General features: G+C 42.4%; 1 protein-coding gene across 1 annotated transcript; it reads left to right on the top strand.

Moving 5' to 3' along the window:
• The first annotated feature begins 11,642 nt into the window (after positions 1-11,642).
• LOC147111782 (high-affinity choline transporter 1) lies at positions 11,643-26,085 on the top strand. Its single transcript, XM_085999008.1, has 9 exons — positions 11,643-11,854; positions 13,147-13,378; positions 14,045-14,158; positions 15,322-15,477; positions 15,753-15,901; positions 16,011-16,154; positions 16,411-16,564; positions 17,829-18,046; positions 19,981-26,085. Exons 2-9 carry the CDS (start codon positions 13,195-13,197, stop codon positions 20,614-20,616), a joined length of 1,755 nt encoding a protein of 584 aa, XP_085855134.1. The 5' UTR covers positions 11,643-11,854; positions 13,147-13,194; the 3' UTR covers positions 20,617-26,085.
• Positions 26,086-27,284: the final 1,199 nt, after the last annotated feature.

Genomic DNA, 27,284 nt, shown 5'->3' with positions numbered 1-27,284 from the left:
AAAGGGTAAGTCGTGCGCACGACCCCCCGCCGACCCCCCCGCCAGCCCCGGCAACCGCCGACCCCCCCGCGGACCCCGCCGGCCCCGACAACCGCCGACCCCGCCAGCCCCGACAACCGCCGACCCCCCCGCGGACCCCGCCGGCCCCGACAACCGCCGACCCCCCCCGCGGACCCCGCCAGCCCCGACAACCGCCGACCCCCCCGCGGACCCCGCCAGCCCCGACAACCTCCGACCCCCCCCCCGGCGTACCCCGCCGGCCCCGACCCCCGCCGACCCCGACTGACTTACGCTGAGCGTCAGCGTAAGTCGTGCGCACGACCCCCCCGCCGACCCCCCGCGGACCCCCGCCGACCCACCTTCCGAAATCTGAAATTCTCCTTTATCCGAAACTCGGCTGGTCCCGAGGTTTTCGGATAAAGGATAGTCTACCTGTAACTCACTTCCACTCTTCTTTCAGGAGAAGCTTGCACACAACAGTGTAAGAACAGGAGGTGGTCCTGCCTCAGTACAGACACTGACATCAGTGGAAGAGGCAGCCATCAACAGAGAAAGGGTGCGCAGTATCAGAAATGGCCAGTCTGGAGGCCAAGCACAGCAGGGTGTCCGGGCATCTTTTCTTCCTTTCCTTCTTCTACTTAATTCTCTCAACGACACACTCAACATGACAACTTGTCAATGGAAAAGAAAGTTAGGCATGGTGTAAAACGGGCTAATTCACTATCAGCCCGTTCTGCGCGACTGACTTTGACCAAATTCATCCCCATTCTCTCGGGGCGTTCAGGATTTGGTAGGAACTATTGCATCTGCCATCCTGCTGATCAGTGACCACTCTGAACCGAGACCAAGTCGCAATGATGCGGTTAGAATCAACCGAAGCAAGCTGCTGTTTCTCAGGATGTCAGCACAACCCTTCAGAGACCAGCTGAAATAGCATGTGGGATGTAGTGCTAGACTGCTCGAATGTTGCAGTCCTACAATCGGTCCTTCCCAGGACTCGGCTGTCATGAGACAAGGGCCACCTCAATCCTAAGATCCTCTTGTACCAATCCCATAGCCAACCACCTCTTGTGGCACCAGGATAGGAGATAGAAAAACATGTCCAGAAACCCTGGGGAAATATGGTGATTAGAAGGAGGTTTGAACATTTTTGTAAACTAAATATGATGTTGCACTTTGTTGTTCAATGAGCACATGACATATCGAGGGGTTTGGTTGGAATGATGTGACATTTTTGCTAATGGGGGCCAGGAACAGTGGGGACATGCAGCAATGGAACGCTTCAAAGGGCACCACTTTAATCCAAGGAGAATGAATGACTAATAATGTCCCTATGTATTTCCCTGGCAGCTGGCATGGAAGACTCCTCTTAGTACTGAACCTCAAGAGGCTGAGTTGCAGGTTCCATGGCTTTCTCCATATCCAGGCTCACCTCCTTCCAGGATTCCATTTACAGTCCTTTCTTAATCGTAAAATTGTGAAGGGCTCAGCAAGCAACGATGATGCAAGACATTAAATCGGGACCACACTGTAATACCCCTCCTGATCTATCAAGGCACTGGAACTTTCCTTTCAGACCCTCAATAAGTCCTGTCATTAAACAATCAAGTTGATGTATGGTCATCATTGTAACAATGTTCTGCCTGTGCGTTTGGCAATCACAACCACAATAAATTAAATTTAAATAGCGCCCTTATCATAGAACAACATCCTAAGGTGCTTCACAGAGACATAATCAAATAAAAATGGAATAAGAGACAAAGAAGGACATATTAGGAGGGGCTTGGTCAGAGCTGGGTTTTAAAGAGGACCTTAAAGGAGGAGAGGGAAGAATGGATGGAGCAGTTTACAGAGGGAATCCTAGAGCATGAGGCCTGGACAGCTGAATGCATGACCGCCAATGGCGGGGCAAAGGGAGGGGGGAATGCACAAGAAGTCAGAGTCAGAGGAACAGATTGGGAACATTGAGAAAGTTTAGGGGGGTTGTAGGATTGGAGGAGATCACAGTGATGGGGAGACAAGGCTATGAAGGGATATAAACACAAGGATGATAATTGTAAATTTTAGGCATGGGGGACTGGGAGCCAATGGGGGACAGCAAGGGCAGAGGTGATGGTTGAGCAGGGCCTGGTGCCAAGCAACAGAGTTTTGGATGACTGAAGTTTGAGAGTGGAAAATGGGAGGCAATCAAATTGGGGCCATATGCCATGGCACTAAGGGTTACATCTTATCTCCCTGAACCCTTCCTGATACTTCACTGTCTTCCCTGAATATAGCTGAGGGGCTGGAGTTCCTCATGATGGAAGCATCATGCCAAAACCCTTCAAATTTGGAATTGACTTTTTTTTATTTGTTCCTGAGATGTGGGCATTGCTGGCAAGGCCAGCATTTATTGCCCATCCCTAATTGCCCTTTAGAAGGTGGTGGTGAGCCGCTTTCTTGAACTGCTGCAGTCCTTGTGGTGAAGGTACTGCCACAGTGCTGTTAGGGAGGGAGTTCCAGGATTTTGACCCAGTGACGATGAAGGAGCAATGATATACTTCTAAGTCAGGATGGTTTGTAACTTGATGGGGAACTTGCAGGTGATGGTGTTCCCATGAACCAGCTGCCCATGTCCTTCTAGGTGGTAGAGGTCGTGGGTTTGGGAGGTGCTGTCAAAGAAGCCTTGGCAAGTTGCTGCAGTGCATTCTGTAGATGGTACACACTGCAGCCACGGTACGCCAGTGGTGGAGGGAGTGAATGTTTAAGGTGGTGGATGGGGTGCCGATCAATTGGGCTGCTTTGTCCTGGATGGTGTCGAGCTTCTTGAATGTTGTTGGAGCTGCACTCATCCAGGCAAGTGGAGAGTATTCCATCACACTCCTGACTTGGGCCTTGTAGATGGTGGAGAGGCTTTGGGGAGTCAAGAGGTGAGACACTCGCTGCAGAATACTCAGCCTCTGACCTGCTCTTGTAGCCACAGTATTTATGTGGTTGGTCCAGTTAAGGTTTTGGTCAATGGTGGCCCCCAGGATGTTGATGGTGGGGGTTTTGACGATGGTAATGCCGTTGAATGTCAAGGGGTGGTGGTTAGACTCTCGCTTTTTGGAGATAGTCATTGCCTGGCACTTGTGTGGCACGAATGTTACTTGCCACTTATCAGCCCAAGCCTGAATATTATCCAGGTCTTGCTGTATGCGGGCATGATTGCTTCATTATCTGGAGAGTTGCGAATGGAACTGAATGCTGTGCAATCATCAGTGAACATCCCCATTTCTGACTTTGTGATGGAGGGAAGGTCATTGATGAAACAGGTGAGGATGGTTGGGCTGAGGACATTGCCCTGAGGAACTCCTGCAACAATGCCCTTTGGCTGAGATGATTGACCTCCAACAACCACAACCATCTTCCTTTGTGCAAGGCATGACTCCAGCCAGTGGAGAGTTTTCCCCCTGATTCCCATTCACTTCAGTTTTACTAGGGCTCCTTGATGCCACACTTGGTCAAATACTGCCTTGATGTCAAGGGCAGTCACTCTCATGTCACCTCTGAAATTCAGCTCTTTGGTCCATGTTTGAACCAAGGCTGTAATGAGGTCTGGAGCCGGGTGGTCTTGGTGGAACCCAAACTGAGGAGGTTATTGGTAAGTAAGAGCCTCTTGATAGCACTGTCGATGACACCTTCAATCACTTTGCTGATGATTGAGAGTAGACTGATGGGGCAGTAATTGGCCAGATTGGATTTGTCTTGCTTTTTGTGGACAGGACATACCTGGGCAGTTTTCCACATTGTTGGATAGATGCCAGTGTTGTAGCTGTACTGAAATAGCTTGGCTAGAGGCGTGGCTAGTTCTGGAGCGCAAGTCTTCAGCATGACAGCCAGAATGTTTTCAGGGCCCATAGCTTTAGCTGTGTCCAGTGCGCTCAGCCATTTCTTGATATCATGTGGAGTGAATCGAATTGGCTGAAGACTGGCTTCTGTAATGGTGGGTACCTCAGGAGGAGGCCGAGATGGATCATCCACTCGGCATTTCTGGCTGAAGATGGTTGCAAATTCTTCAGCTTTGTCTTTTGCACTCATGTGCTGGGCTCCACCATCATTGAGGATGGGGATATTCATGGAGCCTCCTCCTCCCATTAATTATTTAATTGTCCACCACCATTCACGACTGGATGTGGCAGGACTGCAGAGCTTTGATCTGATCCATTGATTGTGGGATTGCTTAGCTCTGTTTATAGCATGCTGCTTTCACTGTTTAGCATGCATGTAGTCCTGTGTTGCAGCTTCCCTAGGTTGGCACCCCATTTTTAGGTACGTCTGGTGCTGCTTCTGGCATGTTCTTCTGCACTTCTCATTGAACCAGGTTTGGTCACCTGGCTTGATGATGATGGTAGAGTGAGGGATATGCCAGGCGATAAGGTTACAGATTGTGGTGGAATACAATTCTGCTGCTGCTGATGGCCCACAGCGCCTCATGGATGCCCAGTTTTGAGCCGCTAGATCTGTTCTGAATCTATCCCATTTAGCACGTTGGTAGTGCCACACAACACGATAGAGGTCACTGCTACCAACGTTGTCATGGACAGATGCATCTGCGACAGGTAGATTGGCGAGGACGAGGTCAAGTAGGTTTTTCCTTCACCACCTGTCGCAGGCCCAGACTGGCAGCTATGTCCTTCAGGACTCAGCCAGCTCGGTCAGTAGTGGTGCTACCGAGCCACTCTTGGTGATGAACATTGAAGTCCCCCACCCAGAATACATTCTGTGCCCTTTCTACTCTCAGTGCTTCTTCCAAGTGGTGTTCAAAATGGAGGAGTACTGATTCATCAGCTGAGGGAGGGCAGTAGGTGGTAATCAGCAGGAGGTTTCCTTCCCCATGCTTGACCTGAAGCCATGAGACTTCATGGGGCCTGGAGTCTCAGGGCCACTCCTTCCTGACTGTATACCACTGTGCCGCCACCTTTGATGGGTCTGTCCTGTCGGTGGGACAGGACATACCCAGGATGGTGATGGAGGAGTCTGGGACATTGGCTGAAAGGTATGATTCTGTGAGTATGACTATGTCAGGCTGTTGCTTGACTAGTCTGTGGGACAGCTCTCCCAATTTTGACACTAGTCCCCAGATGTTAGTGAGGAGGATTTTGCAGGGTCGATTGGGTAGGGTGTGCCATTGTCATATCTGAAGTCAGTGCCAAAGTCAATGCCGGGTGGTTCGTCTGGTTTTATTCTTCTTATTGTTTTCTGTAGTGGTTTGTTAGAACTGAGGCAGGTACGGGGATCCAGGAGGTAGTGTTGGAGGAACCGCATCCCTTGCACTTGTCCAACAGGTTCGAGGCTCTTACTCCCTGTGAGGATGGGAACAGGGACTGCGGGGAGGATGAGCAACCTGGCCACAGCACCGTGGAGCAGGGGGCCATTCAAGTGGGGGGAGTTAAAAGAAATGTTGTAGTGGTAGGAGATAGTATCGTTAGGGGGATAGATAGAGTTCTTTGCAGCCGAGAGCGAGAGTCCCGAAGGCTGTGTTGCCTGCCCGGTGCCAGGGTTAAGGACATCTCCTCTGGACTGGAGAGAAACTTGGAGTGGAGGGGGAGGATCCATTTGTCGTGGTCCATGTTGGTACCAACGACATAGATAGGACAAGGAAGGAGGTTCTGCTGAGGGAGTTTGAGCAGCTAGGGGCCAAATTAAAAAGCAGAACCACAAGGGTTATTACCTGAGCCACGAGCGAATTTGGCTAGGACAAATAAAATTAGAGAGTTAAATGCGTGGCTCAAAGACTGGTGTGGGAGAAATGGGTTTTGCTTCCTGGGACACTGGCACCAGTACTGGGGCAGGAGGGAGCTGTTCTGTTGGGACGGGCTTCACTTGGCCAGTGCTGGGACTAGAGTCCTGGCGGATCATATAACTAGGGCTGTAGAAAGGGCTTTAAACTAACTAGTGGGGGGGAGGTTCCTAGAGAGCAAATAATAAAAATGACAACAGAGAAGGTCATAGACTTAGGTAGCAGTGGGGAAATTAAAAACCAGAGTGTGTCAGGAAGGGGCAGAAGGTATGGAGTAAAAGGTAAAGTAATAAAAAGGGCAAAAGCAGGAACTAAGAGTCACAAAACATCTTTGAAAGTTCTCTATCTGAATGCACGTAGCATTCGTAACAAAATAGATGAGTTAATGGCACAAATAACTACATATGGGTATGATCTTGTGGCCATTACAGAAACATGGCTGCAGGGTGACAATGCCTGGGAATTAAACATACCAGGTTATTTAACGATCAGGAAGGACAGGCAGGAAGGAAGGGGAGGTGGGGTGGCTATGTTACTAAAGGAAGGAATCACTGTAATACAGAGAAATGATATTGGGTCAAAAGATCAGGATAATGAAACAGTTTGGGTGGAGGTAAGGAATAATAAGGGGAAAAAAGCACTAGTGGGCGTAGTCTATAGGCCTCCGAACAGTTGCAACTCTGTTGAACAGAGTATCAATCAGGAAATAGTTGAGGCTTGTAATAAGGGAACATCTATAATTATGGGGGATTTTAACTATCATATTAATTGGACAAATCAAATTGGGCAGGGCTGCCTTGAGGATGAGTTCATTGAGTGTATTAGGGATGGGTTTCTTGAGCAGTATGTAACTGAACCGACCAGGAGGCAAGCAACCTTAGATCTGGTCCTGTGTAACGAGACAGGATTAATTAAAAATGTCCTAGTAAAGGATCCCCTTGGAATGAGTGACCATAACATGGTTGAATTCCATATTCAATTAGAGGGTGAGAAGGTTGGATCTCAAACAAGCGTGCTAAGCTTGAATAAAGGAGACTATGAAGGTATGAGAGCGGAATTGAGTAGAGTGGATTGGGAAAATAGATTAAAGGGTAAGACGATACATGATCAGTGGTGTACATTTAAGGAGTTATTTTACAACTTCCAAAAAATATATATTCCACTGAGAAGAAAAGGGTGTAAAAGAAAACACAGCCATCCGTGGCTAAGTAAAGAAATTAAGGATAGTATTCGACTAAAAACAAGGGCATATAAGGTAGCCAAATCTAGTGGGAGGATAGAGGATTGGGAAAACTTTAAAAGACAGCAAAAAATAACAAAAAGATTGATTAAGAAAGGGAAGATAGATTATGAAAGTAAATTAGCAAAAAATATAAAAACAGATAGTAAGAGTTTTTATAGTTATATAAAAAGAAAAAGGGTGGCTAAAGTAAATGTTGGTCCCTTAGAGGATGAGACCGGGAAATTAATGGTGGGAAATATGGAGATGGCAAAAAAACTGAATGAATATTTTATATCAGTCTTTACAGTAGAAGACACTAAGAATATCCCAACACTGGACAAACAGGGGGCTAAAGGGGGGGGAGGAGCTAAACACGATCAAAATCACTAAGGAAGTGGTACTCGGTAAAATAATGGGACTCAAGGCAAATAAACCACCTGGACCTGATGGTTTTCATCCTAGGGTCTTGAGGGAAGTGGCAGTAGGGATTGTGGATGCACTGGTAATAATTTTCCAAAACTCCCTGGACTCGGCAAAGGTCCCGGCAGACTGGAAAACTGCTAATGTAACACCCTTATTTAAAAAGGGCAGTAGACAGAAGGCTGGAAACTATAGACCGGTTGGCCTAACATCTGTGGTAGGTAAAATTTTGGAGTCCATTATTAAGGAGACAGTAACAGGACATTTGGACAATTATAATTTAATAGGACAAAGTCAGCATGGTTTTATGAAGGGGAAGTCATGTTTGACAAATTTGCTGGAGTTCTTTGAGGAAGTAACATATAGGGTGGATAAAGGGGAACCAGTGGACGTAGTGTATTTAGACTTCCAAAAGGCATTTGACAAGGTGCCACACAAAAGATTATTGCTCAAGATAAAAAATCACGGGATTGGGGTAATATTCTGGTGTGGATAGAGGATTGGCTATCTAACAGAAGGCAGAGAGTTGGGATAAATGGTTCATTCTCAGACTGGCAATCAGTAACTAGTGGTGTTCCGCAGGGGTCAGTGCTGGGTCCCCAACTCTTTACAATCTATATTAACGATTTGGAGGAGGGGACCGAGTGTAACATATCAAAGTTTGCAGATGATACTAAGATGGGAGGGAAAGTAGTGAGTGAGGAGGACATAAAAAACCTGCAAGGGGACATAGACAGGCTAAGTAGGTGGGCAGAGATTTGGTAGATGGAATACAATACTGGAAAGTGTGAGGTTATGCACTTTGGCAGGAAAAATCGTGGAGCAAGTTATTATCTTAATGGCAAGAAACTGGAAAGTACTGAAGTACAAAGGGATCTGGGGGTCCTGGTGCACGAAACTCAAAAGGTTAGTATGCAGGTGCAGCAAGTGATTAAGAAGGCCAATGGAATGTTGGCTTTCATTGCTAGGGGGATAGAATATAAAAATAGGGAGGTATTGCTTCAGTTGTACAAGGTATTGGTGAGACCGCACCTGGAATACTGTGTACAGTTTTGGTGTCCATACTTAAGAAAGGACATACTTGCTCTCGAGTCAGTACAAAGAAGGTTCACTCGGTTAATCCCGGGGATGAGGGGATGGACATATGAGGAGAGGTTGAGTAGATTGGGACTCTACTCATTGGAGTTCAGAAGAATGAGATGCGATCTTATTGAAACATATAAGATTGTGAAGGGGTTGGATCGGGTGGATGCGGGGAGGATGTTCCCGATGATGGGTGAAACTAGAACTAGGGGGCATAGTCTTAGAATAAGGGGCTGCTCTTTCAAAACTGAGATGAGGAGGAACTACTTCACTCAGAGGGTGGTAGGTCCATGGAATATGCTGCCCCAAAAAGCTGTAGAAGCTACATCATTACATAAATTTAAAACAGAAATAGACAGTTTCCTAGAAGTAAAGGGAATTAAGGGTTATGGGGAGCGGGCAGGAATTTGGACATGAGTCTAGGTTCGGATCGGTCATGGCCCTGTGGGTAGCGGAGCGGGCCCAGGGGCCGTGTAGCCTGATCCTGCTCCTATTTCGTGTGTCTAATTCTGTTAGATTCAGGAGATGGTTCTGTGATAGTGGATTGGCGGTTAGGATCAGATCAGCCATGATCTTATTGAATGGCGGAGCAGGCTCGAGGGGCCGATTGGCCTACTCCTGCTCCTATTTCTTATGTTCTTATGTTCTTATAACTGAGTGGATTGCTAGGCCATTTCAGAGGGCAGTTAAAAGTCAACCACATTGCTGTGGGTCTGGAGTCATAAATAGGCCAGACCAGGTAAGGACAGCAGATTTCCTTCCTTAAAGGATATTAATGAACTAGATGGGTTTTTACAACAATCCGATAGTTTCATGGTTACCATTACTGACACTAGCTTTTTATTTCAGATTTATTTAATTAACATGCAGGATGCATTGTAGCTGATCACAGACAATTTAAGCACTGAGGGAAAATTCAATAGGTCCAGAGTAGGATCCCAGAGTACTACTCAGGTACTGTCTATTGCTGCCTGAGCTTTGGGGAAACCAGCAACATGATAGATTTAAATGGTTCCATCATGCTACTGCATAGGAGTATTCCCAAAATGGTGAATTTTAGGTGTGCCATAAGTTTTTAACCGTAATATCCTACAGGCATGCAATGGGGTTACAACTTTTAATTATATAGACATACAATTAATTAATCCTCAGCTATAATCTGAAACAGTAACTTTAAATTATTAACTAAGTATAAACATTAAAATAGCCTTTGCAATGTCAACCATGCAACTATAATTGTGAGAGTTGCAGATAGGGGAAATAGGGCTGGAGAAGATTGCAAAAATAAGGTGGGGCAAAACCTTAGAGGTACAAAAGTTTAAATCAAATAATTACATTTTTAGATCAATGCATAATCACAGTATCAAAATTAGGTTATCCATTTCTATTTGCAAGCACAGGTGAAGTAAATACTGGCCACAAAACCACTGTGGAAATATCTTTTGGAGACTTGAAGGAGGTCTCAATGTTAGTTTTCTTGAGTACTGTCAAGGAGAGTTACTGGTTATACACCAGTGCATTGGGCTCAATAGTTGTTTTATAACACTAACTGTAACCAGCCCAAAAGCATAATATTATGTAATCTGACAATGCTGGTGTGCATTTCAGTGTTAACAGATTGCACACCAGATGGATATTATCAATTGCCTGATGCAGCAGTCACATACTCTCATTCACAAAAGTGAAACAATAGAGATATTGAAGCAGCATCATCTGCTTTCTTTGAGTTGCACACTCCCTGGTCTGTTATTCTAAACTAGCGTTGTCCAACATTTTAGCCACTAGCCACATGCATTCCTGCCTTGTAAATTATAAATGAGCATGAAAAACCTTTGTTGGGCATGTGCTCTCAGTACTCATATTCAAACAGCGTATGCATGTGTATTTTAACCTTTTTGTGCAATTGTTGGTAAATGGTCAGACAAAAAGCAGAGTGTACCAGTATTGTTTGGTGATTGTGAGTGCTTTACTTCCTTGGTTACTGAATGGTGGTGAATGTTTGTTAAGTAAATGTACATGTGAAGAACATTTACCTGTATTGCATGAGTGTATGTAGGGTGTTTTTTACTAAACTTAGTGCATGTAGCTAAACTGGTGTCACCATAGGTACACCTGTGGCTGGTCAGTAATTTCTATTGGCTACCAACTTGTGTGCGACTTCCGTAAAGGTTCTGGAGAAGATCATGTGTGAGGCAATGGGTCTTCACACTGCTCAGCTGTCTACGATTTTACTTTACCAATGAACTCCTTCTCCCTCCTATGCCACATCAAGCTCCCACAAACAGCAATGAGATAATGACCAGATAATCTTTTTAGTGACATTGGTTGAGGGGTAGGTATTGGCCAGGACACTGGGGGGAACTTCCCTGATATTTTTCGAAATAGTGCCATGGGATCTTTTACGACCATCTGAGAGGGCAGACAAGTCCTCGGTTTAACGTCTCATCCGAAAGAGGTCACCCCTAACAGAGCAGCACTCCCTCAGTATTGCACTTAAGTGTCAGCCTACATTTTGTGCCACAGCTGGCAAGCCAGGATGGGGCCCTTTTCCCCCAATATTGGCTCTTATGCAGCTTTAAAGTTAATTTCCTTCATTATGTCAGGAGTTTTTCGGAGTTTTTGCCACGTGTGAGTGTCGAAGTCATCACACACTTATTTGCAGATTGAATCGCGTTGTCATTGGACAAATGGTCAGCCAAAGAACGTGTCTGCCAACATTTTACATAGCAGCCTTTTCATCTTTAACCATTCCGCTGAAATTCTGTAAAACCCTTTTAGTACTTAAAAATAGCAAAGCTTAGAAGGGATTGGAGTTGATGAATTACCTGTTGCCCATGAATGAGTCAATATGCCAGTCCTTTACTCTTCCAGATAATTTTTTTCACTTTAAGCATTTTCGTGTTCAACATACGGCCATGTTTTTAATAAGTAAACCAAAATCAGAACATTGGCGGGAGTCCACAACGGGAATTGTGAAGGGCATCGAGAACAGTAATAAATTTAAATTTTAATTGATTAAACGAAGTCCACCTTTTTATATTGTGCGTCAAGCTATTTCCAAGGCAGCCGGCTCACTGCCTGCCCTCTGAGTGATGCCAGCCATATAACGAATTTCAGGTCATAAATTAACAAGGCCAAATCATTCACAGAGAGCTTCCATTCCTACCTCGGTGACGTTTGTCTCTTACCTCATCTGGAGCTGCTGACGAAACCCCCGCCTCTATAAACCAATGTAAAAAGTGCCCGCTAAGGGCGATCCAGAGAACTGCGCTCTCCGGTCGTGTTGGTCCTGATATACCAGCTCCCTGACAGGAGTCAAACGTAGCGCGTTGCGTCCGCAAATTTAAGGCAAGGCATTTCATCCAAAGGTAGGTCGGTTGCCAGGAAGCCACTGACATAGAAAGAGCTTCATTGTATTATCTTGCGAATATTATGTATGTATGTGTTTGTTTTGAATTGATAGGATATCCCTACTCGTGCCTGATCTTTGAAGTCAGAATGAAACCTGAGCTTCGTAAAGAAACCGACAATGTGCCTGTGGATAGGAACTTATCCGTGCGTTTTTATATTGGCTTCCGACCAAGATGCCCCGCTAGAGAAAGTCTTTACAAGCTTACCTTGTGGAGCTTTCTTGCACGTATCATTTCAACAACCACTGAAATGCCTTCCAAATGCTTTAGGATCTGTGCCATCATCACAGTTGCTGCCGAAGTAAATTGATCAAATACCGCGAAGAAAACAAAAAGAAACTGCAGATGCTGGAAATCTGAATCAAAAAGAGAAAATGCTGGCGAGTTCGACAGCCTCTGTGGAGGGAGCAGACAAGCTCACTCTGCGGGCATGGACCCAGTTCTGAGGAAGGGTCCATGTCCGAAACGCTAACTCGCCCGTTCTCTCTACAGGTGCTGCCTGACCTGCTCAGTGTTTCCAGTATTTTTTGATTAAATACATTCATGCTCTAAACCTGCAAGATTGCAGACTAACTAGTCCAGAATATCTGTATATAATTCAACTTTGCAATTAATATTAAGAAATGAGTTAGCTGTTGCATTTCTCCGCTCCCTTAACCAGAAAACCAAACCCGCCGGTACACATTTCAGCGGTTTCTATGGATCGAAGAAATGAATGGAAATGATAATCTTATCGATCGCCTTTAGCAAAGAAAAGTAGATCTTCACCCCACCCACTGAGCGAGGGGTTAGTGATGTGACCACCTTCCCCAGCATTGGCGGATTTGCTTGAAGTTCCCAGTTGTACACACGGCCGGTCTTCACAGACCCCCTGAGCTTTACTGGCCGCTCAGTCCTGCTGGACGGTAATATTTACTCTGTCATTTTCTCTACTGTGTTAGCCGCGGCGGTTAGCTGCAGGTTTCCGATCATTGCTCCCACCAGACAGAGTTATATCCGTCTGTTGATGTTATTGTTCACGTCGGAACGTTAATCGTCACCGTCTGTTTGAAAGAAACGTTGTGAACTGGTCCGAGTCGGTAATTCACTGAATCTCAGACCCAGCTATACTTAAACTGGTCTTTGTCCAGCAAGTTGATTTTTTAAAAATCTACAGGGATCTAGTGATGCATTAATGTCTTTTTGCCCTTTCTGATTCATTTATTCATTCCGAATAGCAGAAATACTGTGTATATTTCTTCCTCCCTCAGGTTTCTATGGATTAGCAGCTTTGCTGCCAGCTCCATTTCCGACAGAAGATGGCCATTCACGTCGATGGGGTTGTCGCTATCGTCCTGTTTTATTTGTTGATCCTATGTGTTGGAATATGGGCTGCTTGGAAAAGTAAAAAATCGTGCACAGAACATGCAGTAGATCGGAGTGAAGCCATAATGATTGGAGGAAGAGACATCGGGTTACTGGTTGGTGGCTTCACCATGACGGGTGAGTGCCAAGCGGCTTTTTGTCCCATTCTGAAGTTCTCGGGAGTAACTTCGCCCGTCGTCCAATCTGTTCAAGCACATGTCCATTAAATGCGGCGGCTGATGCCCCCAGTATTCGTGCAAGAACGGCTATAGCGAGGAAATAGAGAAAAAGTCTCGATGATGATTGGCTTTTTAGCGCCCGTTCTACTGATACCGTTTAGCCCTGTGGAGAGAGTAAATAACTGGATTAAATTGTATAAAGACGGTTGTTGTGTTTCTCAATACAAAGGTTTAAATAAATCATAAAATGTCCCTTTATAGATTCACCCCATGACTTGCTGTTCCATCGCCTTCATTACCAGACACAGTAGATTGATTGAAGAAGGTGCAGTGTGATTCTCCGCAGCCGAACATTTGAAGATAGATGTTACATAAAAAATGAGGCAGACACTTAACCACTTTTCACTGCATTGACCTTTCTGAACTCTCCCCATCCCATAATCGTTGTTTCCTTTTTAGCAGTTTTTGTGTGCAGTATTTAATAGTGGGTGAAAGTACCATGCATTGCCTTTCTATTCACATTATCCCGCTATTCTCGTCTTCTCTTGGTGCTACAGTAGACTGCGCTTTGCGCTGGACTAAAACTGTGTTTTTCATTAACCCAATGCTTCTTTTCCCGCGACAGCGACCTGGGTTGGCGGTGGTTATATCAATGGCACAGCAGAGGCGGTTTACGTCCCTGGGTACGGCTTGGCCTGGGCACAGGCTCCCTTCGGATATGCACTCAGCCTGGTTGTAGGTATGGACCAAAGCTCTTGGGTACTGTACAATTAAAATCGACTGGAAGATTCAACAATTCCCACATACAGCACCAGCAATCCACACAGTCAGCTCTCCATGTCCACAGCCATTACCTGTTCAGCAGACTGTTAACAGTCACTAATTTTAACAAACCGCAACGCAGAGAACTGCTCAAATCAAACAGGCAATCCACGCAAAACTCAGTGTCCAACCTCTCAGTACCAACCAGCACAGAACTAGTTAACAGCCAATAATAATTTAGGCTCTAATTTAATTCAATAGCTGCCAATTAATTCTCAAGTGGCAATGTTTCATATCATTTAACAAAACACTGATACAGATTTGAATGGCGCTTGCTGAAGAATTAGTGGATAGATAAGGTCAATTGATACACCCGAATGGTGTGTGCGATGGGATATGTTTATGGTCATTTGGCGAGTCCAATAGATAGTGTTGTTTTTATTGATATCCATATACTGGAAAATCACTAATGTTTACATACAAAGTGCAAAGACCGCTTCTAATATTTTCTTGATACAGAATTGAATCAGAGAGTAGGAGGCTAAGTTTTCTTACAATCATATCGCATGTTTTTAATAATAACTGATGTGAACTCTTATTCATCCACGCACTCCTCATTTGCCTGCCTCTTCCTTGATCTACAATATCCCTACAACTACCACCGGTGGTTCTTGTGACATGAAGTTATGCACATGCCATGTCACTATTATTCTAACGTTTTATTAAATTGGGTCTCGGTATAACTAATAACATTCAAGACAGGGTGTAACATTCAGAAAACCTTATTACTGGTAATGTGTTGGTCTTTCCCAGATAAGGGAACAGTTAAAGGAATTAAATCTAATTTGGCAAAACACAACTAAACGTACTAAACATGAAAATGTTTTAAAATCATGTAGAATTAATGTGGAAATGTATTTTCACTGGGTTTCATTAGAATAAAACTGAAAATCGTGATTATAAACTACAGAAACGTCATGTATATTACAACATAAATACCATCTGAATTTATAGAACAAACTGCCTCCAAATACAGTGCAGACCTGACAGGGACAGAGAGCTCGGGGCTAACGCCGAGACAGTAGTTATAGCTGGTGATTATGTTGCAACTTGGGATTTAAGGGTTTCTCTATCTTACAGGTGGCTTATTTTTCGCTAAACCCATGCGCTCGCGGGGTTACGTGACCATGTTGGACCCCTTTCAACAGATCTATGGCAAACGAATGGGAGGATTGCTCTTCATCCCCGCTCTCATGGGAGAGATCTTCTGGTCTGCAGCCGTACTGTCCGCGCTAGGTAAAGTCCTCCTCCCTACCATTAAGGACATGTCTCATTGACTGAAACCGCAACAAATGCCAATTTCAGTCGAAGCACTGTCAGTCAGTGCGCGTCTAATTTACGCTTCGAAGTAAAAAGTCCCATTAAAGCTGCAGCGACAAATGTAAATGCAGTGGGGCGTTTCTATGTAGAAAAAGCAAAGTTTTATTTTAAGATGGTGGAAGTAAAGGATAGAAAAAGTGTTTTCTTTATATTTACTGGAGGCCAATATTAAGTTAAGAACCGTTTTTCAGGTGCAACCTTGAGTGTGATTGTGGACATCAACATAAATATATCGGTTATTATTTCGGCTGTGATCGCAATATTCTACACTCTGGTGGGTGGATTGTACTCGGTTGCATACACGGATGTGGTCCAGTTGTTCTGCATCTTCATAGGATTGGTAAGCTTAATAATTGAAAGCATGCTGTACCAGTTTCACCCACACCTAACTGAATTGATGCACAGCTAAAGTAAGCCAGTGTTTCAATATTTGAATCCTTTTTTTTCAGTGGCTCAGCATCCCTTTCGCCATGTTAAATCCAGCAGTTAAAGATATCACCATCACCGCAAGTCAGGACATTTACCAGGAGCCTTGGCTGGGGAATATAAATACACAGGATATCTTTACCTGGATAGACAACTTCCTATTGCTGGTATGGCTAATGTGTTTGATACCTTCATAACCGTTACCATATTGGTAAATGTCAAATTTGATATATATATAACGATGAAACCAGCAAATTAGTGATTAATACATACAAAAATAACAAATCAGAAAGTATGTGCTAAAGTAAATATAAAATTCTCACACTATATGCATAGTTAGACGAGATATGAGAAGAATGTAGTTCTTCTTAATAATAATAGTTATTATTCATTATAAGAGTTAATAATTGCATTGATTTTCAGATGCTGGGTGGAATCCCGTGGCAGGTGTATTTTCAGAGGGTTCTTTCTGCTTCTTCTGCCACCTATGCACAAGTCCTCTCCTTTCTGGCTGCTTTCGGCTGCATAGTAATGGCCATCCCGTCTGTACTTATCGGTGCAATAGGGGCATCCACTGGTAAAGTAGTCTCGTCTGCACAGTATCATTTCAATCGATTATATCCGAACTATTGTGAGACTTTGAATACCTGGGAGTTATAAATTAATTTTTGTAACATCTCTTTAATCCTTTCCCCATAATATTGCCATTTGGATCATTTGAATTGTTAATTTCTCCGTTTCACTTTTATTACAATTGTCCTCGTTTTGTTAATGTTGTTACTTAAGCAGAGTAACATTATTTACATCAATGCTTGATCTTAGAACTTAAAGTTAACACTTTTAGTAGCACAGTCCCATGGCAATTTAGAAGGCCCTTGTAGCCTGCCCATCTTTGCTCAGTACATACAAAGTTGGTTCCCTGAAGAAGGGAATTTTATTAACTTTAAATATATTGTATCAGAAATGCAGGAGTAACTTCACTGAAGTGCATTTTAGTATTTCACATATATCCTATAAAAGTCTGAGATGAATTGGACATTACATCATGATTTATAACCATTATGTCACTGGTTGATGGGGGAAAACACCACAATTAGATTGTTTAAATCTAAGCCTTTTGCTTAAAGTGAAATATATTTGCGATACAAAGGGACAACTAAATGGGAATCCATGAAATATAGTGAATGTCAGTCTATGTATCTTGCTGATTGGAGCATTTACTCCTGCACAGCCTCATCCGCAGTAAATCCTAATTAAGATGGATGAATCTTTTAAAAAATAGTTGCTAGGCAATGTTTTTACTAGCTATATACATTGTTTACAACATTTAATTGAAATTATCTAACAAAGGACATGACCTTTCAAAATGCTCCAGTAAGTGTAGTTAGATAGTCTTAATTTCCTTACAGATGATAAAGAGCCACATATAAAATAAACTGAAAGAAATGAATCAATTTCTAAATATCTTTCTGTAATAATTAATTGAAGTAGAAGATTTACAAGTGTATGAACTGTGATGCTGCTACGGATCAAAATCAAAATATGTTCTGTTGGTATATTGGCAAAATCACTACTGCAATTTTTAGTATTATCAACTTTCTGTTCTGAACACATAAAAATTAATTCCATTTTGCACCAAGTGAAAACAAATTGGGGATTACTCTAAAGTATTAACCACTAAAAGTTCATCACACTATTTGCTTGTAATTGTATCAGATATTTGTATTTGTCCAGATGCAAAATAACATCAAAATATTTGCAAATGAATAACATTCCTTTTATCTGCAGGTTGTTATACAATAGGTACAATTTATATTCAGATGGTCCTTTTCTCTATATAGACTGGAATCAGACTTCCTATGGTTTGCCAGACCCCAAGAGCAAGAATGAGACTGACATGATTTTGCCAATAGTGCTGCAGCATCTATGTCCATCATATATTTCCTTTTTTGGCCTTGGAGCTGTCTCTGCTGCAGTCATGTCATCGGCTGATTCTTCCATCTTATCAGCAAGTTCCATGTTTGCTCGGAATATTTACCATCTTGCATTCAGACAAGAGGTAAGTTTGGATTTCAACAAGGCTAACTTTCTAAAGGGATCAAGGGATATGGAGAGAAGGCAGGGACAGGATGATCAGCCATGATCTCATTGAATGGTGGAGCAGGCTTGAGGGGCCAAATGGCCTACTCCTGCTCCTATCTTCTATGTTTCTATGTTTCATACAGGTATTTTCTTACAAGTGAAGAAGCACTGAGCATTTTGTGTGTTCGTAGTTCATATAAATGTTTGTTGTGATTCTTGCAGCAAATAAGAGGGCAAGAAGTTCCAAATAATACTTATTTCCCCCAAAATGAATGAGATGGCAGGCAGTTGGATTTCTTTGTTTAAAACTCTGGTAGACTTCCTTCATTATATTATTTGCTAAGTATTATGAAAGTAATAAATCACTTTATAAATCACTGGTTAGGCCCCACCTGGGGTATTGTGTCCAATTCTGGGCAGTTTTAGGAAGGATGTCAAGGCCTTGGAGTGGGTGCAGAGGAGATTTGCTTGAATGGTGCTAGGGATGTGGAACTTCAGTTACATGGAGAGACTGGAGAAGTTGGGGTTGTTCTCTTTAGAGCAGAGAAGATTAAGGGGCGATTTAATAAAGGTGTTCAAAATCATGAAGTGTTTTGATAGATTAAATAAGGAGAAATTGGTTCCAGTAGCAGAAGGGTCTGTAACCAGAGGACATATATTTAAGGTAATTGGCAAAAGAACCAGAGGCAAGACGAGGAGAATTTTTTAATGCAGCGAGCTGTCATGATCTGGAATGCGGTGCCGAAAGGGTGGTAGAAGCGGATTCAATAGTAACTTTCAAAAGAGAATTGGCTAAATACTTGAAGTGAAAAATTTGCAGGGCTTGGGGGAAAGGGCACGGCAATGGAACTAATTGGATAGTTGTTTCAAAGAGCTGCCACAGGCACAATAGCCCGAATGGCCTCCTGCTATGCTGTATCATTCTATGATTCTATAATGCATTGTAGCTAAGCATGAAATCATTTGATGGAACCAGGAACTGTTACATTAGTTATTGCTGTTTAGATGAAAACACATACTGATACTGTATATTGTACCATTTACCAGAAACTTAACTGTACCATTGACCAGAAACTTAACTGGACCAGCCACATAAATACTGTGGCTACAAGAGCAGGTCAGAGGCTGGGTATTCTGCAGCGAGTGTCTCACCTCCTGACTCCCCAAAGCCTTTCCACCATCTACAAGGCACAAGTCAGGAGTGTGATGGAATACTCTCCACTTGCCTGGATGAGAGCAGCTCCAACAACACTCAAGAAGCTCAACACCATCCAGGACAAAGCAGCCTGCTTGATTACGACCCCATCCACCACCTTAAACATTCACTCCCTCCACCACCAGCGTACCTTGGCTGCAATGTGTACCATTTACAAGATGCACTGCAGCAACTCATCAAGGCTTCTTCGGCAGCACCTCCCAAACCCGCAACCTCTTCCACCTAGAAGGACAAGGACAGCAGGCACATGGGAACGCCACCACTTCCAAGTTCCCCTCCAAGTCACACACCATCCTGACTTGGAAGTATATCACCGATCCTTCATTGTCACTGGGACCAAAATCCTGGAACTCCCTCCCTAACAGCACTGTGGGAGTACCTTCACCACATGGACTGCAGCAGTTCAAGAAGGCGGCTCACCACCACCTTCTCAAGGGCAATTAGGGATGGGCAATAAATGCTGGCCTTGCCAGCGACGCCCACATTCCATGAAAGAATAAAAGAAAATATCAACAGTTCAGAGAGGTAGCTATAATCTCAGTGATTGTAGTGTAGTGAAGAGGTCACAGCTAGATATTGACCTCTTTTGATACAATTCTCTTTGAGCACCTTGAAGGAAACCCATATTACATTAGTTTCTCACAGTCATACCACAGTGATTAATATTCTTTTCTCAATATAATTGTTTATTGCAGGCTACAGACAAAGAAATAGTGTGGGTAATGCGAATCACCATATTTCTATTTGGAGGAGCAGCAACATCTATGGCACTGCTGGCCCAATCAATCTATGGCCTATGGTATCTGAGCTCAGATCTTGTCTACGTTATTATCTTTCCTCAGTTAATATCAGTACTCTTCATCAAGGGAACGAACACATATGGCTCCATCGCTGGATACATCATTGGTCTTTTTTTTCGAATTAGTGGCGGTGAACCATATTTACATCTGCAGCCATTTATTTTCTATCCTGGATGCTATTTAGAGCATACATTTGGAGCTGAACCAGTCTACATTCAGAGATTCCCTTTTAAAACCATGTCAATGTTATTCTCCTTCTTAGGCAACCTTGGTGTCTCATATCTGGCCAAGCACCTGTTTGAAAGTGGAATATTGCCACCAAAATTAGACTTTCTTGACAGCGTTGTGTCACAACACAGTAAGGAAAACATGGACAAAACAATCTTGGTGAATCATGACAATATTACTTTGTCAGAGCTGGTGCATGTTAATCCAAAACACAGTGCTTCAGTTGGTGCTGCTTTCACCAATAAGGAAGCATTTGAGGACACTGAGTCAAATCTTGAATTTTCCAAGTCAGACAATGATTGATCCTCCACTTCTGTAATCTATTGAGTTCAGTGCAATCATAATCAACCCAGGACAGTACATTAACAATATAAAATAAAAAAGCATTTTAGTGGTTATCAATATTTTTTAGCAAATTAAAGAAAATTGTCTATATCAGTGCTTTACTGATGATTGTTCACTTGAATACTGTTGTACAGTATTTTTTAATTCATACACATGAAATCAGATTAAGCTATAGTTTTTGAATCTGGATAGGTTGTGGACTCTTGTTATTTTATATTGGCACAATGAAGATACAAGATACCATAATTTATATGGACTGAGTAGTGTTGTGGGGCTTTATATAAAGACAGTGGTATCATGAGCTGTCACAAATTCATTGCTCCACTATTCCCCCCATTCATGGGCCAAACTCTATAATGAACAGGACTCAGCAAATAGTTGCTTCATCCTTTGTTGATGCGATTTTAATTGTCATTTATTAACCCATCTACATACACCTATACATCCACAAACACATTCAAGCATACACAAATATACATATACAAATAATGGACCCTGATAAGTCAGTTATTACCCTTGCTGTTTTTAACTGATGAAATAGCAAAGTATTCAATGACAGACCCAATTAATACCCATTTCTTATTTATTTATTACAACTATAATCTGGATTCCATTCCAGTTCATTTGGGAAAACTGGTGGAAGTGAAATCTTGCAACTTTATTGCTCATCATCTATAACCAATATGAAACATACACTGGCGATTAACTGTGACCTGAGAACCCACCTTTAGAAATAAATATGACCATTAAATGCCATCAACATTTGGCATCTGAATGGCATTTTATTGCTGATACCAGATATAGTTCAATATTATTTGTGCCTTAAAGATATGCAGTACCAATCTATCCATAATTTAGATTATCACCAATGCTCCGATAATAAAAGATTGCCTTGTAGTTAAAAAACAAGTCAACCTGTCAAAGCAGTAAATTGTCTACAGATGTTACAAAGGTCAAATGGAGCAGGAGTAGATTCCTTCATAAACACATCTATTTTTTTCCAAGGCAAAAAGAATCGAATATAGCTAGGCATTAATGTCATTTTTAAGTTTGTTTCATATTTTACACCAAATCATGTGATTTAAGTAAAATATTTCAGGTCGAGTGCTATAAAATGCAATGCAGATTTGCACTTACATACAAATTTTTAATAATCTGTTAATTTTAAGGTGTGGCTATTGCTCAGTGTAAGTGTTGTCTTGTCATTTGGCCACCTAGCATAAAGGTTGCAGGATGTGGATGTGATTTTTATCCTGTAGAACATGTATATATCATATTCTTGCAGCATTATTTTTTTATCCTTTTTACACTGTGGGGCCAACATTCTTCAGGGGTTGCACCTGTCTCCTGCAGCAGCTCCAGCAGGAGACCATCAGACCCCTTGGAAAACAATGCAGACCCGGTTGCTAGGGGTGTCCGTTGTTTCCAGGAGTTTTTGACTTTCTTTGTAAGGGGCAACTGTCGTCAAGGAAACAGAGCAAGGGGCAGGGACTGCCTGCACTGGAAGCCGCTACCCTGAATAAGGTGAGGCCTACTAGCCTCCACAAGGACGAACATGGGCCCCACCCATGGGGTCCAAGCCAAGAAAGTGTCCTGGAATGATCAGGAAATCCCCTGAATTAAAAAAAATCAGATCAGCGCCCTTACACAGAGGCTGAGGAACACATAGCGGAGGGTTGGCAGGGCCTGGACAACACACCCTGAATGGTGGCAGGCACTGGAGTTCCCAGTCACATGGGGCAGGTGGACACAGAAGGTGTGGCCATAGTGGCGCATGCACCCACCTGCTCCATGCTAATTAGGTGCCCTCCCATTAACCCTGCAAACTCTGGTGGGTTCAACGCCAGAGCACCAGAGGGAACGTGCCCTGCAACATTTTGCCCCGTGTTCTGAAAACTAGTGTCATATCATGCACTATTCTATTTTAACAACTAGACATGCTCATTCTTGGGGTTGAATTGAAAGAAAGAAAGAAAGAAAGAGACTTGCATTTATATAGCGCCTTTCACGACCACCGGACGTCTCAAAGCGCTTTACAGCCGATGAAGTGGAGTCACTGTTGTAATGTGGGAAACGCAGCAGCCAATTTGCGCACAGCAAGCTCCCACAAACAGCAATTTGATATTGACCGGATAATCTGTTTTGTTATGTTGATTGAAGTATCCCTATTTCAATCTTGTTCCATTTACATTCTGTTTTTGTTAGCATCCTAGTGTATTCTGGATCAAACTGCTGTTTTAATCATCTATCATCCTCGTCACCAGCTATATCAATCAATGTAGCTGATGAGAATTTTTTTCTTTAGCTGATCTCTATTTGGATGACCTACATCTCTCTTAAGAGTTTGCATTTAATCTTCCAGGTAGAGCATGCTTCCTCATTTATTAATATTCCATTGTATTCTTATTTCTGTGGTCATTGTACAAAATCACAAGATATACATGGATGAGAAAGGCTATTTATCCAATATTAACTTATCCTTGTAAAAGAATCTACAGCCCTCCATTGTGACATCCAACCACTTCTAACTCCTTGGTTAGACAACACTTGGAGTACTGTGCACAATTCTAGTCACCATATTATAAAAAGGATATAGAGGCACTGGAGAGGATGTAAAAAAAGATTAACAAGGATGATACCAGAAATGCGAGGGTATACCTATCAGGAAAGGATGAACAGGCTGGGTCTCTTTTCTCTTGAAAAGAGAAGGCTGAGGGGTGACCTAATAGTTGTCTTTAAAATTATGAAAGGTTTTTTAGACACAGAGAGAGTGTTTCCACTTGTGGTGAAGAGCAAAACTAGAGACCATCAATATAAGATAGTCACCAAGAAATCAGAAGAAACTTCTTTACCCAGAGAGTGGTGAGAATATGGAACTTGCTACCACAGGGAGTGGTTGAAGCGAACAGTATAGATGCACTTTAAGAGGAGGCTAGATAAGCATATGAGGGAGAAGGAAATAGAGGGTTACACTGATAGAGTTAGATGAGGAAAGACGGGAGGAGGCTGGAGTGGAGCATAAACACCAGCATGGACTGGTTGGGCCGAATGGCCTGTTTCTGTGCTGTATATCCTATGTAAATGATTCCATGGATTTTACCTCAAATACTTTATCTGTTAGGCCATCGATCACTCTTTGTGTGAAGAAGAGCTTCTTGACATCAGTCCTAAATTTGCCTTTCACCAGTTTCAACCTGTACCTAGTTGTCCTACTGTCATGGTTTAATGTGAAGTACTGTTCCAGATTTACTTTTTCTATATGTGTCACTGTCTTATACACCTCAATGAAATCTCTCAATCAGCTCCTTTGAAGTATGAAGAGTCCAAGTTTCTACAGGCTCTCCTCATAACTTAGTCTGACATGAGGGATCAGCCTGCAGGGTCTTCTCTGCATTGCCTCCAGAGCTTGAATATCTCCTGTGTGTCTTGATGACCAAAATTAGACACAGTGCTCAAGGTGTGATATGCCTGGAACACTATACAGTTTTAACATCCACATTCCACCAACCTCTGAATTGTATTCTACTGGTTTTAGCAATATAGTTCAGCATTCTATTTGCATTGTTGATTGCTGCATCACAGTCACTGGACATATTAAGTGCTCTTAGCTTTCTTTCAACTTCACCTTTAGTTATTCAATACCATTCATTGAGTAAGTATGGAGCCCAATTCTTTTCTTTCTATGTTCAATAGCTTGACTTCTCCCTGTTGAATGTCACCTACCATTGTTCTGCCCATTTACAGGTTTTATGTAGCTCATTTTGAGGTCCTTGTCTGACCTTTTGGACTTGACTGCCCCTTGAGTTTACCATAGTTTGAAAATTTGGCCAATTTCAATGCAATTGATGTAAATTAGAAGCAGTAACGGTCCCAACAATGATCTTTAGGTTATTCTACTTAGTACTTTTATTTATCATCGCAACATCATTCCCCAAACAAAATACTCACTGCATCCTTACCTTCACCCAACTCCTTTTAGTTTTCTCATCTCTTTATTTTAACTAAGGAGGAATTGGACTGAGTACAGTAATGAGAATATTGTACTGCTTAGTTGGTATTTCAACGAGATCAGTGAGTATTAAGGTCATTTATATTGTCTTGAAATTGTTGATTGAAACCAAATGGAGTAACTTGGTAGTTTTACACCATGATGTGAACAAAACTCAACAAAATTACTAAAATTCAGCTCTATCTGGAAATTCTAAAGCTTTTGGACTATGAATGAGATTGCCAAAGTTGATTTCTTCACTATGGTGAAAGATTGAAACACAGTAGAGACAAGTCAAAAATTAGGAAATTAGAAGTAATAAGGGAAATCAAAGAGCTTTTTTTACAGAAAGGATCATAGACTTGTAGAATAAACCATCGGGCAAAACCATTGAAATAAATGGCATAAAAGGTTATAGAGGCAATTAGATGTGTTTCTAGTGATATAAGTATTGAAAATTTAATGATAAGGCAGGTAGGCGATGTTGACCTATCAAAAAGAAACAAGATGGTTGGGCCGAATGGCCTTTTCCTGTTCATAAAAATTCACATGAATTATTTTCGTGATTCATTTGTATCATTGAAATTCAGGGATTATTGCTAAGGCTTAAAGTAATTATTGCAACATTTTTACAGTGACAATTTGATTTTACTGTGAACAGAACTTTTGAACTATCTAGTGTGGAGTTTTGATAGAAGGCTAAGTCTTTATTTGTGGAGGCACGGATGTCAGAGAGGAAGGAGTGTATTTAAATGGTTCCAATCATTATAGTCAGTATGTAAAGCATTGTGTGAATTTTGTCTGCGATTGAAGATTTAGAAGTGGGGTGCCCTTAGATATCTAATGTTCATTTGATTTGAATGGGGGGCGAATGGATATGCAAACAATATCAAAGGGATTAATGCACTAGTAATGTACAAAATGGTACTTTTCAGATATCTAAACTATGTAAAATGGTTATAAATTAAATAAGTTAGTCACAATGATAATGCCTGTAGTATATGAACAACCTCCCAGTTTTTCCACTAATTAATTTTTCATAATTTGACATTATAAAACATTATTTTGCCTTTATTCCTTTCAAATATATTCAATCAGATGTAGATTATGTATGTAGACAATGTAATGTATGGTGCCTCAGATGATCAGGTAACTATGTTGTGAATGTACAGTGTATATACATATAATGTATATTTTTGTCTGTGCCAGAGTTGTCATCTGAGGATTCTATCAAACACGGTTGTATAAAACACTATTTGTGTATTCATCATTTGTGGAATAGTATAGTACTCAAATGTGACATTCAGGATGCAGACTGTGAGATATGTTACTTGTCTTCCTTTCCACTAGAACAATAACTATTTACAAAGTGTTCATAATCAGCTATTTCTGATGTTCATTATGCAATACTAATCAAATAAATTATGTGATTTAAAAAATGCTTACACATTTAATTCATAGCCTATATTTGCTGAACTGCAGGGGGACCCACTTATAGTGAACTTCATTATAGTGAAACTTCAACATCAAAATTCGTTAACAGAACGATGCTCTTAGCGTGAAAATCTGTCATGATATATTATTCCTTCAACAACAACTTGGATATATATGGTGCCAGAAACATAGTAAAAATGTCTCACGACACTCAGCAGAAGCACAAACGGAAGCAGAGCTGTTGTAAAAGATTTAGTCGAGGTGACCAAAGGTGTCAAATAAGTAGGGTTTGAGAGGCTTTTGAAGTTGGTAAGAGAGGTAGCAAGGTGCAGGGGTTTAGCAAAAGAGTTCCAGAGGAGAGGGTCAAGACAGCTGAAGACTCTGCCATCCAAGAGGGAGTGAAGGGACAGGTGGTTGCAAATGAGGTCAGCATTGGAAGAGCAGAGGCTGTGGGCTAGGTAATAGAGCCTGAGGAGATTGTAGAGGTAGGGAGGGCCAAGAACATGGAGCAATTTGTATATGAGGATGGAGATTATGAATTCAATATTTTGGGACACGGTGAGCCAATGGAAGTTGGCAGGAGCAGAGATGATAGGTGAACAGTACTTAGTGCAGGATAGGATGTGGGTGGCAGAGTTTTCACTGAGTTGGAGTTTGCGTAGCATGGCATCTGGGAGACTGGCAAGGAGAGTGCTGAAGAAGTGGAGCCTGAAGACAACACAGTTGTGGATGAGGATTTCAGGAATGAGGTGCTTGACAGCTAAGGATCGGTGGAATTTGGATGGAGAGTGAAATCATTGCCTTCAATTCCGAAAGTGTTAAATATATGATTACACAGTGACTGATTCTGTAACTGTGGCTCTCTGACGCTGTTGCCACCACTAGTTTCATCCTACCCTATAATAATAATTCAACTTTATTGTCATTGTACAACAAAATGTGATCTTGCAAGCTCCCATGAGTCCAGTACAAATAACATTAAACGTAAATAACACTGTCCTGGGAGAAGCAAAGCCACTGCGTCTGATGCACGCCGCCATTCCATTTCCACCATTCCTCCTGTCCAACAATCTTCAGCCCAACGCCCGGGCCTGCTCACCAGCCGCTTCTCCTGGGGCTCCTTCTGTGACCTACTCACCAACCACCCCTCCTCGGGGCTCCTACCGTGGCCCTCTGCACCTGGTCTTACCCTGCTGGTCACCCC

This window comes from Somniosus microcephalus, chromosome 10, assembly GCF_052327205.1.
Source record: "Somniosus microcephalus isolate GS21.2 chromosome 10, FLI_Smic_1.0, whole genome shotgun sequence".
Lineage (NCBI taxonomy): Eukaryota > Metazoa > Chordata > Chondrichthyes > Squaliformes > Somniosidae > Somniosus > Somniosus microcephalus.
Note: the sequence above shows the minus strand (reverse complement) of the source record. Positions and strands in the feature narration are given on the sequence as shown.

What these genes read in the sequence shown, in the direction of transcription:
- LOC147111782 (XM_085999008.1), top strand. Translation starts at nt 13,195, where the DNA reads ATGGCCATTCACGTCGATGGGGTTGTCGCTATCGTCCTGTTTTATTTG. An exon ending in TCTGCATCTTCATAGGATTG is followed by an intron (nt 15,902 to 16,010) that starts GTAAGCTTAATA and finishes CTTTTTTTTCAG; the next exon opens with TGGCTCAGCATCCCTTTCGC. An exon ending in TGCAATAGGGGCATCCACTG is followed by an intron (nt 16,565 to 17,828) that starts GTAAAGTAGTCT and finishes TTCTCTATATAG; the next exon opens with ACTGGAATCAGACTTCCTAT.